The 16,224-nt window shown below is 61.3% G+C and overlaps 6 protein-coding genes across 6 annotated transcripts; all 6 read left to right on the top strand.

Annotated features, from left to right (window-relative positions):
- Positions 1–349: 349 nt before the first annotated feature.
- On the top strand, positions 350–3,001 carry LDBPK_260290 (aminopeptidase-like protein; the record flags this gene model as incomplete). Its single annotated transcript, XM_003861570.1, has 1 exon — positions 350–3,001. One exon carries the CDS (start codon positions 350–352, stop codon positions 2,999–3,001), a length of 2,652 nt encoding a protein of 883 aa, XP_003861618.1.
- A 772-nt stretch (positions 3,002–3,773) lies between these two features.
- On the top strand, positions 3,774–4,589 carry LDBPK_260280 (hypothetical protein, conserved; the record flags this gene model as incomplete). Its single annotated transcript, XM_003861569.1, has 1 exon — positions 3,774–4,589. One exon carries the CDS (start codon positions 3,774–3,776, stop codon positions 4,587–4,589), a length of 816 nt encoding a protein of 271 aa, XP_003861617.1.
- A 1,246-nt stretch (positions 4,590–5,835) lies between these two features.
- On the top strand, positions 5,836–6,444 carry LDBPK_260270 (hypothetical protein, conserved; the record flags this gene model as incomplete). Its single annotated transcript, XM_003861568.1, has 1 exon — positions 5,836–6,444. The coding sequence occupies one exon, from the start codon at positions 5,836–5,838 to the stop codon at positions 6,442–6,444; it is 609 nt and encodes a 202-aa protein (XP_003861616.1).
- A 1,100-nt stretch (positions 6,445–7,544) lies between these two features.
- On the top strand, positions 7,545–9,038 carry LDBPK_260260 (ras-like small GTPases, putative; the record flags this gene model as incomplete). The annotated part of the gene is made up of 1 exon (XM_003861567.1): positions 7,545–9,038. One exon carries the CDS (start codon positions 7,545–7,547, stop codon positions 9,036–9,038), a length of 1,494 nt encoding a protein of 497 aa, XP_003861615.1.
- Positions 9,039–10,142: 1,104 nt separating this feature from the next.
- On the top strand, positions 10,143–11,975 carry LDBPK_260250 (hypothetical protein, conserved; the record flags this gene model as incomplete). The annotated part of the gene is made up of 1 exon (XM_003861566.1): positions 10,143–11,975. The coding sequence occupies one exon, from the start codon at positions 10,143–10,145 to the stop codon at positions 11,973–11,975; it is 1,833 nt and encodes a 610-aa protein (XP_003861614.1).
- Positions 11,976–12,468: 493 nt separating this feature from the next.
- Positions 12,469–15,852, top strand: LDBPK_260240 (hypothetical protein, conserved; the record flags this gene model as incomplete). The annotated part of the gene is made up of 1 exon (XM_003861565.1): positions 12,469–15,852. The coding sequence occupies one exon, from the start codon at positions 12,469–12,471 to the stop codon at positions 15,850–15,852; it is 3,384 nt and encodes a 1,127-aa protein (XP_003861613.1).
- Positions 15,853–16,224: the final 372 nt, after the last annotated feature.

The following is a 16,224-nucleotide window of genomic DNA, read 5'->3' as shown; positions in this document are numbered from 1 at the left end:
GACTCTTTCTCTCTCTGCGTGTGCGCCTCTTTGACTCGTCTTTCACGTTACGTTCTCCGTTTCCATTTTCGTTGGATCCCGCACCTCAGAGAAGGCTCCCTGCCCCACCACCACCACCCCCGCACGGTAGCGCCCAGGCAACCGCGCGTTGGACCCCCTCTCTCTTATCCCTCTCTCTGCAGTGTCTCTGTGTGTGCCTCGTTGTGCTCTCACTCAGTGCAGCCTCTTGTGTATATCGCCCCAAACACCCAAGCACGAGAGGGATCCCTTTCAGGCACCAGCAGTGCTTCTTGAACTTGTGCGTCCTTGTGTCCCCACCTCCTCCCTCCGTGTTCTTCCGGTGACTGTAATGGCCGCTGTTCACCACGTTCTACCGAGCAGTGTGCGACCGACGCACTACCACATCACCCTCTCTCCAGATCTCGAAAACGCCACCTTCTCGGCTGAGGTGGCCATCGACGTGCACATCCATGAGCCCACAAGCACCTTCGTGCTGAATGCCGTGGGATTAACGTTTTCTGACGTCTCAGTGCGCGCCGGCGTGGGCGACGGCGTTAAGGATGCTCCGCTGACTGTGCAGAGCATCACGGAGTCGACGGAGGATCAGCGCATATCTGTGCAGGTTGATCGGGCAGTCACTGATGCCGCTCAGCTGCGGTTTCGCTACACGGCGGCCATCAGCGACAATCTCTTCGCTTTCTACCGCAGCCACTACATGTACGAGGGCGCCACATCGTACGTGGGGGCGACTCAGATGTGCCCTGCGGAGGCCCGCCGTGTCTTCCCCTGCTGGGATGAGCCCTCTGTGAAAGCAACATTTGCCCTGGACATAACCGTCCGTGCGAAGCTGCAGGTGTGGAGCAACGACGTTCCGCGCAAGGTGGTGCAGCTGCCAGACGGCTTCGCACGTTGGGAATTCCGCCCTGCCATGGTCATGTCCACCTACGTCGTCGCCTGGGTGATTGGGGAGCTTGAGACGACGGAGGTGGTGGTGCCACGGAGCGCTGCCGCAGGGGTTGGCCAAAGTGGCGAACTGGCATTGCCCTCCTCCGTCGTCATCCGTGCGGTCACCCCACGCGGCAAGGTTGAGCAGGCGCGATTCGCGCTGACGGTGGCCGCGCAAGTGCTGCCGCTCTACGAGGAGTGCTTCCAGTTCCCGTATGTCTTCCCAAAACTGGACCTCATCGCACTGCCCAACTTTGCCTTTGGGGCTATGGAGAACTGGGGCTGCATCACGTTCCGCGAGCAGACACTACTGGCCTCGGAGGAGGCGAGCGCCATGCAGAAAGAGCGGGTCGCGATGGTGGTGGCGCATGAGCTGGCCCATCAGTGGTTCGGCAACTTGGCGACTATGGCCTGGTGGACCGACCTGTGGCTGAACGAGTCCTTCGCCACCTACATGGCCACGTGGGCGGTGAACAAGATCTTTCCCGAGTGGGTGGTGGACACGCAGTTCGTGCACGACGAGGGAAGCCGGGCGTTCCAGCTGGACGCTATGCGCTCCTCGCACCCCATCGAGTTGCCGGTGCGGGATGTGCGAGAGGTGGACAGCATTTTCGATGCCATCAGCTACTCCAAGGGAGCCATGGTGCTGCGCATGGCGGCCAAGTTCGTTGGCGAGAAAGGATTTCAGCGCGGCCTGGTCGACTATCTTTCTCGCTACGCCTACGCGTCGGCTACATCGCTGCAGCTGTGGGAGGCCCTCTCCGGCCCTGCAGCGCCGAATTTAAAAGAGGTCCTTCACAGCTGGACGAGAGAGCAGGGGTACCCGTATGTGCTGGCCGCACACGACGCAGCAACCGGTAAACTGGCGCTGTCGCAGCGGCGCTTCTTCGTCCTGAGCGACGTGGCGGTAGACGACGACGCTCCACTGTGGAGGATTCCCATTTTTTACACATACGGGACCGCGGGTGGGGAGGTCAAGACCCGGTCCGTCGTGCTTGCAGACCCCACCATGTCCGTCTCGATTGACGGCGCGGTGTGGGTGAAGGTGAACTCGAACCAGATCGCCTTTTGCCGTGTTCAGTACACGGCAGAGATGCTGCGCGGGCTCGTGGGTCCGCTTACCGCGAAGATCATCAATTCCACGGACCGCTACTCCATCCTCGCGGACTACGCGGCCTTCGCGCGCGGAGGCTACTGCGACACGGTGCAGGTCATTGATTTTCTCTCTCATTACCATAGCGAGGACGACTATACGGTGTGGTGCGAGGTGGCCCAGTTCGAGAAGGACCTGCGCAGCATCCTCGCCGGCAGCTCACCGGAGGTGCGCGCCGCATTCAACGACTTCTGCAATCGTCTCTACTCCCCGGCGATGCAGCGGCTCGGCTTGCAGCCACGCCGGGGAGACGGTCACCGCACCCAGCAAGCGCGCCTCCTAATCTTCTCTCGGCTGCTCTCGTGCAGCAACGTCGAGGCCACGACGGTGGCACGCGACCTGTACGACAAGCGCACCACGAGCGCCATTTCGCCTGACATGCTTGGTTACGTGTACGCTGTACATATCAACACCCACGGCGCGGCGGCGATGGCCGAGGTGCAGGAACTCATCGCCAAAACCACATACGCGGAGGAACGGGCGCAGTACCTTGGCGCACTCGCGGCGGTGGCGGAGCCGTCCATTGACGTGCCGAAGCTGATGGACTATCTTCTCTCGGATGCGGTGAACAGTCAGGACATGTTCACGGTGATGCTCGGCTTGGCGGAGGGCGCACAGACGCAGATCATCTTCGTTCAGCAGCTGATGGACAAGTGGCGACGCCTGGCTCAGAAGGCGCCATCCGTGCTGCTGGCGAGGATGCTGAAGCTGGTTGAGCACAGCAGCGACGAGGCGCTGGTGGCGCCACTGCGCTGCTTCTTCGACGGCTTGCCTGAAGAAATGCAGTCTCGCACTCGCATGTCCTTCGAGCAGGGCTTGGAGGGCCTTCTGTGCAACGCGGCATGGGCCGCTCGCGATGGTGCCCGCATTGCCCACTATCTACTGCACAAGGGAGCCCCTTGAAGACAGAGTAAGCGCTGGTACGTGTAGGGTGTGAGTGATGGGGGTGCAAAATAGAGGAACGCAAGGAGCAGGGGCAAGCTGTGGAGAGCATGGCGCTGCTTTGGAGGGCCGCTGTCCTCGGTGCTGCAGCGCATGCTGTCATCTGCCGCTTTCTCCCTTCCCCTTCCCTCTTCCTTAGGGTACCTCCCTACTGCTCTCGCCTTTACCCCGGGTGTGAGCGTCGTGCCGTTGCACGTGGCACCCCGGGCGCTATTTTTCTCCTTCTATTTGTTGTTCCTCCCCTCGCAGCTCGACCTACCCGCATGGGACATGCGTGCTCTTCAGCGCTGTACTGGCCTTTTGACGGCGATCGTGAATGCCTGTATGCTTCACCGTGTGTGTGTGTGTGTGTGTGCTCGTGTGGCAGGCACGCTCCCTGCTTACAGGCGCCATGCCGCTCTTCGTCTCAGCTCCTCTCCATCGTTCAAGTGGAGTGGACAGGCGACGGCGGCGACTCTGTGTCATGCTCTACACATGCGGTGCGGACACCATTGACAAGCGAAGAGTGCGGCGCTGCCCGCCCGTCGACCTCTACCGCGTTCTCCTCCACGTCTCTCGTGATCCTCTTCTCCTTCATGCTATATGCACGTGCGCCTTTCACTGATGGACCGGTGCGGCTGTGACTTCCCTGCATCTGCGTTGGCGTGTACCTCCTTCCCCATTGGTACGTCTTTGCGTGTCTCTCATCCACCCGACCTATACATACATATGAGCTCGCCGCACAGGCGCGACAATGTCGCTCAAGGCGAAGCTGGATGTCTATCCCCTGGAAAACTACACGCAAACCTCGGTTGATGTCTCCAACGGCCACGCGGGCGTTGCGGGAAACAAGGTCAACCTAGGCGCCGGCAACTCCGCGCCATTTCGACCCCCGAGCGCCATTGAAAAGTTGCTGAGCTTGAAGAAGCGATGTGAGGAGGAGCCGTGTGTGCACTCCGTGGAGGGCGTGCTCCTCGTCCACCTCCATCGCCACCCCCATATTCTCCTCATGAAGCAGATCAACTTGAGGACTCGCGACGCGGACGGCATGCGCACTGTGCCGCCGTCCAACACAAATGCCGAGGCCACGTATCGTCTGCCGGGCGGACGCTGTCGCCGTGGCGAGGCGGAGGAGAGCTGCCTACTACGCAAGCTGGGCCGTCACTTGCTGAACGAAGCGAAGGCGCCAGCGGGGGCTGCTGAGGTGGCGAGCGCCGGCAACTCCGACACGGTCGTTGATGTGGGCATGACGCACAACGCGTCCAAGGCAGGTAGTTGCTTTCGTGTCGGGGAGGTGTTGGCGACTTGGTATCGACCGCATTTCACGCCCCACATGTACCCGTACGTCCCAGCGCACATCGCCGCGGGCAGCGTGCGGGAAGTGCGGACCATTTACCTCGTACATCTTGAGCCAACGGTGTACTTCAGCATGGTGCAGGAGGGCGTGGAGCTTGTGGCCGCACCGCTCTTCGATCTGTACGAGAACGCAAGCAAGTACGGCCCGATCATTGCGAGTCTGCCGGCGCTCCTCTCACGCGTGCTCATCAACTACTGCAGCACAGAGTACTGAGAGGCGGCGAGTCAGTCGGCGCGCTCTGGGCGAACAGGCTGTTCGCTGTCTGTGCCAGTAAGCTCTGCTATGGTGGGTGGGCTCCCGGGCTTCACCGCGGATGCGCTCTCTTGTCACTCTATGTTGAGAGCGTGCTCGGAGGCGCCGCCTCACTTGCACAGGAGCAGACGCAGGCAGACGGTGGAGTCGAGCCTTTGTGGCTGCGGTGTTTTGCTTGTTGTTTTTCACGTGCGTGTCTGCGCCTACTGGCATTTGCGTGCCTTTAGGTTGACGCAGGTAGCGCCAGGATGGCGCGGAACGAAAACGCGGAATGGGCCGAAGTTGTGCATGGAAGCTGTTAACCAGCGCATGCGCTGCGGTGCTGTTGTTGAGCAGCGATGGCGCCTAGTGCGTGCAGAGGGGTCGCGAAATCGCCGAGGAGGCGCTGGAAACGCACTGCTGTGGATGCCGTGAATTGGCGCCTCTCACTCTGCTTTGTTCTTCCTCCCTCTCCCCTTCATGCAGCCGCTCGTGCCGGTACTCCTGTTTTTGGCCTAACACCGTGATGTTGACTCCATGAGGTGTGCAGTGATGTCCGCAAGCGCTGCCAAGTCACCCCCGTGTGCCTCTCGACTCCCCCCCTCGTCATGGGTGGCGCATGGGATGCTTTGTTCTGCCTCCTCTTCCAAGTGGGCTCTGCCACGCTGCTTGCCTCTCTCTGTCTCACCTTCCGACGGACGGAGGCCAATGCCGTCTTGCCACCTGCCCTTCCCGACCTTGCAGCAAACACTGCCAACCGCATGTCTTCCCTCTTTTCTTCCCCCTCCCTTTCGTCGTGTGAGCTACACCCCGTCTATCCCACAAGAAACACGCATGCGAACTGCCGCTTCCTCATCGGCTCTTTTCGTGCCTGACACTCGCACGCACGCTTACATCTCCCTCTCTCCATCTGTAGATACGTAGGTGCGAGAAGCGTAGGCACGAGCGTCAGCATCGGCGGCAGCCACTGCGGCAGCACGTCTATCCTCTCAAAGTCTTTATCCTGGCCCACACGGTGCCATTGCAAGATCGGCACACTGTGCCGGCTCTCATATGGGTTTCTCCTGCTGTCATCTCTCCCCCTTCTCCCCCTCCCTCCGCAACGCACAAGAGCTACGACTGCCAGAGTGCGGAGCGTGATACGGATCAAGGGTGGTGAGCACACCTCCCTCATCATCCATTCGCGTAGACACACATAGCGACTCGCACACGGTGCAGCCGTACCTTCATGGGCCAGCGGCAGTCCTTTGAGGCGAAGCTCCACGAGTGCGTGTGCAACAACAACCTGGAGCAGATGAAGGAGCTGATCCGGCAGCCCGAGTTTGTAGGGGAGAACATGAACGATACGATGTTTCTCGACCTTGTCGAACGTTGCTGGGACCCGGCGACGACAATGGCGTTCGCCAAGCATGCGAACGACCACCAGCTCGCCATTCTTGTGAGCACGGCGATCATACACTCGCGTGTTCTCCCACTGGGTTCGCTGTTTGACCTCATGAAGGACGCGTCTGCCACCATCCGGGACGAGCACCTTGACGAGCTCTTCACGACGGCGTGTGACCACATCGACACCGAGGCGGTGAAGGCGATGCTGTCGGTCAACTGCTTCGACCCGACGGATGGGCGTCCCATTGTGACCGTGGTGCGACGTGAGCTCAGCAAAATGGCGCCCGACGAAGAGCTAGTTCAGCTCGTTCTTGACGCCCTTCCCGGTCACGAGGACGCGGCGACCTATCTCCTAGAGACGTGTGTGCCGACGGCGAAAAATGAGGCTACAAAGGCGATGCTGACCACGAAACTGAAGAACTATGTAGCGTGTACGTTGCGTGCTGGATGATGTTCTTGACCTCTCCTCTTTTCTCTTTCTGCAGCTTGAGCAGCCCTCGCCCATCCCTCCCCTCTCCCCTACGGTCGTAAAAAGGCGACGTTGCGGAGGTGGATGGAGGTCTAGGAGCGGGTGGAGGAAGGTACGGAAGGCGGCTCTCCGCCTCGCAGCGGCTGCGGTTCGTTTGCATGTGCGCCTCTCCCTCCGCCTCCCTCGCTGTGCCGCGCGTGAGGGCATCTGACGTGTAGGAGAGAAAGGGAGGGCATTGGTGTATTGCGAAGATACCAGACAACAACGGCCGCACACGATGTTGATGGTGTACTGTGGTCTGTAGACCTCCACCACCGAAGCAGAAGTGAGCAGCCGTGGCAGCAGAAACCGAAGCAACGAAGAGGAAGAGGACTGACGCGTGGACTCCACTGCGTCGCCTGTGGCGTCTCTTTCTCTCCGTTCTCCTCCATCCCTTGCCATCTCAGCTCCCCCCTCCGCACCCATCCGCTACCTGGTGAATGCTCCACCCGCGTGCGAACTAGCTCGATGTGTGTGCGCTGCGCAACGACGTGCTGTGCTGCCGAGCGTGCACAGGCCCTCGATCTGTGCGTGTACGTTGTGGGCTCTTCATCATCATCCGTTGTCTTTCCGCTCTTCTCTATCTTCTGTTCTCTGGGATGAAGGGAGACCTCCTCCCCCCCCCCGCCCCCCTCTCGTTGTTGTTCTCTCTGCTCCAAACACGAGTCTCAGCACAGACGCCGGCTGAACACTCAACCATTCCGCGTCGCCCTGCTGCAATGCGTCTTACACGTTTCGGGCTTTTAGCTGCTTCCACACCATGGAACGGTTCACGGGCACGTCACCTGTCGCCGAGCTCGAGCACTGTCCCCACGTCACCATCCTTGTCTCTCTTCAGCGCCTGTCGCGGCTTCGCGTCGACTTCCGTTCCGCGCGCGTCGTCCTCTGCGACGTCCTTTGCTGGAGCGACGGCGGCGACGACGGGAGCGAATGACTTTGTCAACGCGCTGCCCCGGCGTGCCCAAATCAGGGGCGGTCTTCACTTCAACTGGCGCGAGGAGGTTAAGCGGTCCGGCAGCCGACTGAACGACATCTCCTCTGCCATGGAAGACGCCGCGCGCACCGACGAGCAGCGCCGGCGCGTGGCTGGCTGGACGCCGGTGGTCAAGACTCTGGGTGATCAGCGTCTTCGCGTCGCCATTGTCGGCCGCATGAACAGCGGCAAGTCCTCGCTGTTCAACTTGCTCTGTCAGGACCCCACAATGCCCGCAAAGAAGAATATTGTAAAGGACTTCAACGGCATCACGCGCGACTGCGTGGAGGCGCACGCGGCGCTAGACGACCTGCACTTCACCGTCATCGACACCCCAGGCCTCATTGGTGGCAAGCTGGTCGAGGAGGCGTTCCGCACCGTTGAGACGGCGGACGCCGCGATCTTCGTCACCGCTGTGGACGAGGACGTGTCTGCGGAGGAGCACGACCTGATCCAGTACCTGGCAGCCAAGAAGATGCCAGCGTGCCTGTTGGTCAACAAGATGGACCTCGTGCCGGAGGAGGAGGAGTCTCTCGTACTGGACGCGTACAACCGCCTCGGCCTCGGCAAAGCCGTCCCGTTTTCGGCTCGCAAGCGGGAGGGCCTCGATGCGCTGTCGGCCTTGCTCGAGCCGCTCTACCACATTCACGCGATGCGCAAAGTGGAGAACGACTGGGATATCGAGGATCTCGCCATGGCCGGTGACGAGGCGGCCATGGAGGAGATTCGCGATCGCAACTGCACCGACCGGTACATCCGCGTGGCCATCGTCGGTCGCACGAACAGCGGCAAGACAAGCCTGGTGAACCGCCTCGTCGGCTACGAGCGAAACCGCGCCGCTGACGAGTCGAACACGACCCGCGACCCCATCGAAATCGCATGCACGTACAAGGGGAGGAAGCTGAAGCTCATCGACACGGCCGGGCTGGCGCGTCAGCGGTACCGCACTGACCGCGAGTTTCTCAGCCGCATCCATAGCCTCTCGCTGAACGAGATTCGCTACGCGCACGTGGTGATTGTGGTGTTTGACGCCACCGAGGGTCACCCGAACAAGTACGACATGTCCATCCTGCACAAGGTCGCCCAAGAGGGCCGCCCGTTCGTGCTGTGCGCGAACAAGTGGGACGCGGTGCTCGACCAAAGCGCCACCGCCGAGGCCATCGACTTCAAGATCAAGCGGCAGGTGCAGGAGGTGAAGTACAGCAACGCGGTGGTCGTCTCTGCGCACACTGGCATGAACCTGACCTTGCTCATGGACCAGGTGCTGGAGCTGTACGACACGTGGAACAAGCGCGTGCGACGTTCGGAGCTGACCAAGTTCTGGCGCAAATTGGAGAAGTCCGTAATCATCCCGTACCACGTGGCACGAGTTGGACGCATTACGCAGATCAGCACCCGTCCGCCCACCTTCCTCTTGCAGCTGCAGACAAAGAAGGAGGAGAGTCAGCTGCCCAAGGCACTGCAGGAGATGATGAAGAACGCCATCACCGAGGAATTCGGCTTCCGCGGCGTGCCACTGCGGCTCGTGCAGGAGGTGAAAGACTCCAATCCGGACTACATCTAAGCTCTCCCCGCCGTCTTCCTCGTCTCCCTCATGTTGGTCGGCTGAACGTGGAGTATATATATATATATGTGTGTGTGTGTGCGCATGTGGAGTTGAGTTGCGCAGGGCGAGGGCGGTAGGACTTCCTCTGACGCGCATGCACACCAAGCTAAAGACCTATGCACACACGTGGATGTAGTCACTGCTGCTGCTGCTGCTTGCTCTACTTGTGCTGCTGCTCCTATCCTATCCTATCCACCACACAGCCGCCGACGCCAGGGGGTGGGTGATTGGGTTGCTAACCTTCACAGTTTTTGCTGTGGTTGGCTTTCTGTGATTGCATAACCGCTTAATACGGTGGCCCCGCTCCTCAAAGACGAGCAACTCGCCAATGCGCGCGGATAGTTGCCGCCCGCTCCTCCTTCCCTCCTTGGGCTGACAAGATGTCGCTCTTCTAGTTTCACCACTGCCCTTCAGTGGACGCCACAGGCACGTGTGGTACATGCAATCGAGGAAGGGGCGGGGGCAGGATAAGCCAGCCCCCCTTTACCCCGCCCGGCTGCACGGCGAAATCGATGACGGCTGCGGCTTTGGCCCCACCTTATTCTCTTCTTCGTCGATCTCGCTCTCTCAGCGCGAGTGCCCCTTTGCTTCACGCTGTTGTGAGGCGGCCTCAGTCATCGGTGAAAGCTGGGAGCGTAGAGCGGAGAGAGACAGCCAACAACAGGAGCGTCGATGCCGCCGCCTGCAGTACATCAGCCCGCTGGACTCTATAAGACACTCTCAGCGGGCTTTGTTCCCTCACTTCCCTCCCCGCGTCTTCTCCTCTGCACCCCTCCCCCCCCCCAACACATACACACACACACAGAGATACACGGATACACGGATAGCGAACACATCGTGAGTGCAGCCAAACCTAATCTGCTTGACATCATGTCGCGCAAACATAACCGTGAGAGTGCTGCGGCCGCGTCGGCAGGTGATGCCGCGGAAACCATCGCCACCGCCGTCGCTGCCACGCCGCCAAGTCTGTCAACATCGCCGTCCTCGCAGAATTCTGACGGTGCTACCAACTTTGGCGGGTTTGTGTGGAACGATGTGAGCATCGTACTCTTCTACCGTCTCATGCACGAGATCCACGGTGTCTGCCTGGCGCTCGTGAAGGCCGCACCGGAGGCGCGGCCCGCCATCCTGGCCAGCTTTGCGTCCTCCATAGATGTGATTTGGACCGTTGCCAAGCGGCAGCTCACAGAGGAGGAGCGCGCGCAGTCCGCCACTAGATTTAAAGTGTATGCTGAGGCCTTCGTGGCAGTGCTGCAAAAGTGCGTGAGGGATGCTGCCGACGGTGGGACCGTGGCGCTCTGCCGGTCTCTGCAGCGCCTCCTGGAGGAGCAGGGTTTTCCTGAGGCCGAGTTCGGCCCGTTGGCGAGCTACTTCGCCGAGCTGCTCCTCGAGGAAGACGTGCAGGGCTACTCGTACAGTGAGCGAGCGTCGTTGGTGATGCCAATGCCGGCGCGCTACGAGGGCGACAAGCGCTCGGAGGAGGAGCACTCGCGCAAGCGTGCCGGGTTCGAGGTGGTGCTTCCGCTGTTCCACCCGCATCCCGAGGTGAACACGGTAATCCAGCTTTCGGAACCCAAGAAGCGCAAGCCGGCGCTAGACGAGTACCGCATCTTTTCCTTGCCCAAGAAGGCGGCCGGCTTCGCGGCAGACGACTTCGTGGTGGATGACGAACTGCTGCACCGCGCGTACGTGGTGCTCGCAACGCACCTGGACGCGTACGGCTCCCTCAAGGGCCTCTCCCCGTACGCTCGCCTCCTTCTTTGGAACTTGCTAGACCGCAACGACACCCTCTTTAGCGCATTGTACGACCAGCACGTCACGTCTGAGTCGATGCGGCAGCAGCTGCTGAAGGTGCGCGAGCTGCTGGCGGTGCACAAGCAGGCCTTCGAAGAGACACGCGTGGCGGCACGGCAGACGGCGTCACTGGTAGGCTGGTACGCCACGAGTGCGCAGTGGCGCGACCAGGCCCTGAGTAGGCTGGACGAATTGGAGGAGTCGGATTGGTACTTACTCGCAGATGTGTACCGCAGCGGCGGCAAAGCCATCTTCCCAAACTACGCAAGGAGCAACGCCGTGGCTCATCTTGCGTTGGGTGCGGTTCGGAAGCTGGACAAGATCCATGGCCGGGAACTGGACGGAGCGCCGCCCATGCACAAGGTCGTTTTACAACTTCTGCTCCCCCTTCTGATGGGCGAGGTGCCGGGACTGGGGGAGTGCTGCTTTGGCCACGGTGCCTTCGGCGCCAACAGCCCGCACTGGCAGCGGCGCCGCCGAAAGCTGAAGACAGTGATGGACGAGGTAGCGCGAAAGACGACGTTGTCAGCAACGAAGACGTCGGCATCGTCGCAGGCCAGCGTTTGCACGTACCTGTGCGCATCGCTCATCTTTCCCCTTCAGTGCCTCGGAGAGCTGCTGGAGCTGTGCTCGCTCGTCACATTCTCCCCGATGGGCTTCGACGCCTTCACGCGCAGCTTCTTAGCCACCAACTGGGAAGAGGAGGGCGCTATCCTTGCCTACCTGCTACGACGCGAGCCGGCGAACCCGTCACTGGTGCCTCTAGTGGGCATTCCTCGCGTCTACAAGGACATGGTGACGTCTGTCCAGCTACTAATGGCGGACAAGATGGTGCCGTACGTGGTGGAGGCACGTCGACTAGCAGGCGAGCATGCACGGGTTTCGGTTCGACACCGAAGCTACCCCTACTGGAAGGCGCTCTGTACAATGTTCGATGAGGAGGGCCGCTTCGACGATCTTTGCGCGCTGCAGGTGAGCACGAAGGAGGACCCGACGCGCCTCTACACCGCGGCTGGCCTCGAGCTGATTCCGAAGGTATGGCCTGAGGATTTGGTGGGGCTGCGTGAGGAGGAGGAAAGCTGCCGCTGTGTTGCAGGCTAAGAGGGCCCAGGCGGTCGTGTGCTCGGATGTGCTGGCGCGTGCGTGCGCATGTGTGCCGTGTCCGCCTGGAACGAGTCGGAGCCCCAACCCACAGTTGGGCGAGTCGGCAGAGGCGGAGTGCTTTGCTGATCGCCCTCTTTTGCTTGCGCAAAAGAACACGCATGATAGTTTGTGAGGGGCGTCGTCGATCCGCGCCTCCGCCTACTTCTTGGAGTGATCACCGCAAAAAAGAATAGCTCGTGCACCGCTCGATACAGTCACGAAGCGGACGCCGTGCCCTTCTACTGCCCCCCCCCCCTACTTGGCCATGGCAGGCGCAGACGCGGCTCCCCATCACCGCGGCTTGTGCCTGTGCGCTTCACTTCCACTGCCTGCGTAGTTGCCTCTGCATTTCTTTCCCGCCTGATCGCTCTTCTCTGCATTCTTTCGGTTCACCACCCTCTTACGTATTAGATAGGAGTCTCGTGGCTGATGGACAAGGTGCCACAGAGCGATGGACACAAGCTCCAGCGCGAGGTATGCTGATCAACTCTCTGTCGTCCACCTGAGCCACATTCACGAGGGTGTGCTCCAGCTGCGTGAGCACCTGCGGTCCGCTCTCCTCGACGACAGCCCACAGACGGAGATGATCGTGTACACCCGGCTCTACCAACTCTACCGAGACTTCTACCTGCCTTTCTTTGTTGCCAAGTTGCATATCCCATCCCAGTTGCCACCGGGCGCCGGCTCAGCGCCTTCGCCGGATGCGCGTCCAGCTGCTTCGGCTGAGGCGCGGTTTGTCATGACCACCTACACACAGGATGTGCTGGCCGCCTGTGTGTATCTGCTGGATCCGGCGTCGCTGCCTGCCACCTACATTGTAACCTCGACCCCGCCTGCGTGCGAAGAGGCACAAAACGAGGCCAATGCATCTAGCGTTTACATCAGCGCCGAGCAACGCCGATTTTGCGGACGCGTCTTTCTGTACATGTGCTGGGCCAGTGCAGCCCTTCCCTTGCACATTGTGCTGCAGGCGCTCTACCCTCTGCTCGATCCAGGGGTGTCGGGCGCGCCACGGGCAACGACCACAACTCTGTCAACAACTGCCGACCCTCCCCGGGAGCGACAGGGCCCGAGCCTGACTGAGAACCACATCGCCGCTGACTTGTTTTCGCAAGAACGTTTCGCCTGTCAAAAGCGGCTCCTCAGGGATACGTTGAACGGTCTCGTGCTTACGCGGGCTAACGGTGTGCGAGCGCTGCTTCGCGTGCTTCTGCTGAACGACAGGGTGACGACTGAGATGACCGGTGAGGCAGCGCAGTTGCTGGTGCAGCTGCTGACATCGCCGGTTTTCACGTTGTGGCAGCAGCAGCAGCCGCAGCAGCTGGGCGAGTCTCTTGGCTACCGTAGCCCCTTTTCGGCAGCGGGCGAGGAAGAATGCGCTGCGGAAGTTGTCGTGACACATGTGACGACGGCCTTGTCAGTCGAGGACCAAGTGCGGCTGCTCGCTCCGCAGCTGCTTGCGCTCCTCGAGGAGCACGCAGACGCCACCTTAGCTGTTTCGTCAGCATCGCGTACTGCGGCTCGGCCTCGTTTCCTGGCTCGCCTCGATGCAGCGCGTCTGCGACTGCCCGCCGAAACCCTAGAGCAGCGCCTGCATCTCGCCCTAACAATGCTGCTCAATGCCCTGGTGCGGCTCCCACCCCGCGACAAACACGACTTTGCGCGCTCCTATCGGCAGCTCTTCTACACAAACAAGTTTGTGCTCTCGCCTGGATTTGGGTGCCTATCCCTGCGCAGCGACACCGATGTCGTGGAGGACGACGCCATCGCAGCGCTCCTTCGCCTGGGGTCGCTCATCAAAGGGGTATCGTCGGGCGCTGGAAGCGGGGTCATGGCGCACGTGCTTCCCGCTACTGCTGCCGGGCTTTTGAATATCTGTGCTGTGCTCGCTCGCAGCTGTGACGGCGACGGTAATGCGGCGCAGTTTGTCTCACCTTCCTTGCCCGCGACACTGCGGAGCCTCTTTTCGGAGCTTCTATCAAGCCCGTCCCTCTACGACCTATGCGCACGCGCCTTGGTGAACGCGTGCGGCGAGGCACGTGCTCACTGTTACCTGCCAGGAAACGCTGCGCAGCCGCGTCTGCGCTACACAAGGGACGTTTGTGGGCGTGAGCGTCTTGTTACTGGCCTGCAGTGGTTGCTGCTGGATGTCGCCGCCACCACACCTGACTTCGTGCACACATGCGTGGATGTCATGGTGGAGGCATGCCACCTGGAGCTCTTTGCTGCCGGTGTGGAGAACCTGACTGTGTCGCCGGCGCCACGGCTGACGGAAACGAAATTGCTCGTCAGTGCACCAACAACGGAGAACGACACGTCCCCGCTGATTGCTCTGCTGGAACGCCTTTCATTGGAGGCAACACCAGAGGCTCTCTTTGGTTCCCGTGGAGCGTCTCTCGCCTCCACGCTGGAGCTGCTGGGCCGCATGCTCGCGCTCTCGGGCGCTCTGTACCGGTGGGCTCTGGGGCTGGTGGAGCACCTTCTTGCAGCTTCCAGCGTCGAGGTGCACCTCGGCGGCGGCGACACTCGTGCGGAGCGGTGGCAAAATCTATCTCGCCTGCAACGGTGCAGTCGCAAAATCCTCGCGTCTCTCACGCAGTTGAACACGCCCACGCCGCGTGGTGGGGCCTGGCATTCAGTCGTTTCCACTGATGGCGCGCAGTTGTCGCTCACCGCCCGCGTTCAGCAAGCGCTGGGCGCCTTTCTCGAGCGCATCGAGGAGCACCTGGCGTCTTGCGAGGCGGTGGAGCAGCTCTCGTACGACAAGCAGCACAGACAGGGCGAAGCGATCACTGCAGTTCGCGCGGAGTGGGAGCAGCTGGCGGAGAAACTTCGGGCGGCGCTGGATAGCCGCGCCGCGATCGACGTTGCCGTTACTCTCGCGAAGCTTGCCCACGGCGTCGACGATGTGGTCTTTGAGGTGACCGATCCGCAGCCCCTGTACGACACCACCCAGCGCCTACTGCAACTCCTCGTGCGCGTGCTCTGCGAGGCAGACGATGTCGGCGCCGCGGTGCGCGCCGTTCACTGCGTAGCTTGGCTGGGAATGTACCGCTTCGACTCCAAGGACTCGACCTACATGGCGGACGTGATGTGGTCTGTGCTAGCGGAGGATCACCTGCCGCCATGGTTGTCGGCTTCAGCAGAGTACACTGTCGCCACGCAGGCGGCTGCCGCGTCGCGAATATGCCGCCTTCGCGTGCGTGTGCTCGACGTTCTCCTGTCGTGGACGGACTACGATGAGGACGACCTCACGCTGCGCAACCTCGACGACTCACTGCGGCGCAAGCATCACACATCCCTGTACGATGTTCTCGTCGCCCTCTGCCGCAGCACGGAAGACGCATTCGTACAGGTGGCTGCCCTGCATTTTATAGGCACCTACGCGCTGGCTATGCAGCCCCGCGTTCCCGTTTCCGCAATCTGCGACCTGTGCCGGGACGTGTTTCGACTATCACGGCACGAGATGGCGAAGGCGGCTTGCGCTGCGGCATTGGGCAAAATCGTCGCGTCGCTGTGCCACCCCTCCGACGCCACGCTGCTCGTGCTATCGGAGCTGGACATCAACAACCTCCAAACGCTAGCGTCGGCCATGTCTTCATATCGCGGGCGGCCTCACGTAGAAGGCAACACGAGCGTGACGGCGCCCGCGATGAGCGCCGCGGCGGAGACGGACCTGCATGATGAGGTGATTCGGCTACACGGCCGGGAAATGCTTGCGATCTTGCGAAGGACATCCCTCGGCTTTGGTGGTGCTCGAGCCGGTGCTGCTCCCGCTGCTGCGGATGACCTCCGTGTCTCGAGCCTGCGTGTGTCCGAGCTGCGACGCGCTTGAGCCAAGTGGCGTATAAGAAACAGCAGCAACCCAACGAAGTCATACCCCGCTTACCGTGTTTGCGGGTGAGAGGGGGGGGGGTGGTGCAGCGATGGCGGTGGGTGACGTGTGTGAACTATGCACACCCTATCCGTGCATTTGGCCCGCGCACCCCCGTCCCCCCGTCCCCCTGCCTCTGCCCCTTTTCTTCCCAGCTTTCTCTCTCTGTAGGCGCGCCCGCCTCAGCGCACACGCATGTGTGCGTGTGTCTCTCCGAGTCACTACACCCTGCACGTGCCGCTTCAACGCAGCACGGCAACATCCGACATATCTGCCTGATGCATGTTCGTGTGATTACTGAATGCGCCCGACATCAGGACGGCCCCGACGGCC

The sequence above is a fragment of the Leishmania donovani genome, chromosome 26, assembly GCF_000227135.1.
Source record: "Leishmania donovani BPK282A1 complete genome, chromosome 26".
In the NCBI taxonomy this organism is placed as follows: Eukaryota; Euglenozoa; class Kinetoplastea; order Trypanosomatida; family Trypanosomatidae; genus Leishmania; species Leishmania donovani.
Note: the sequence above shows the minus strand (reverse complement) of the source record. Positions and strands in the feature narration are given on the sequence as shown.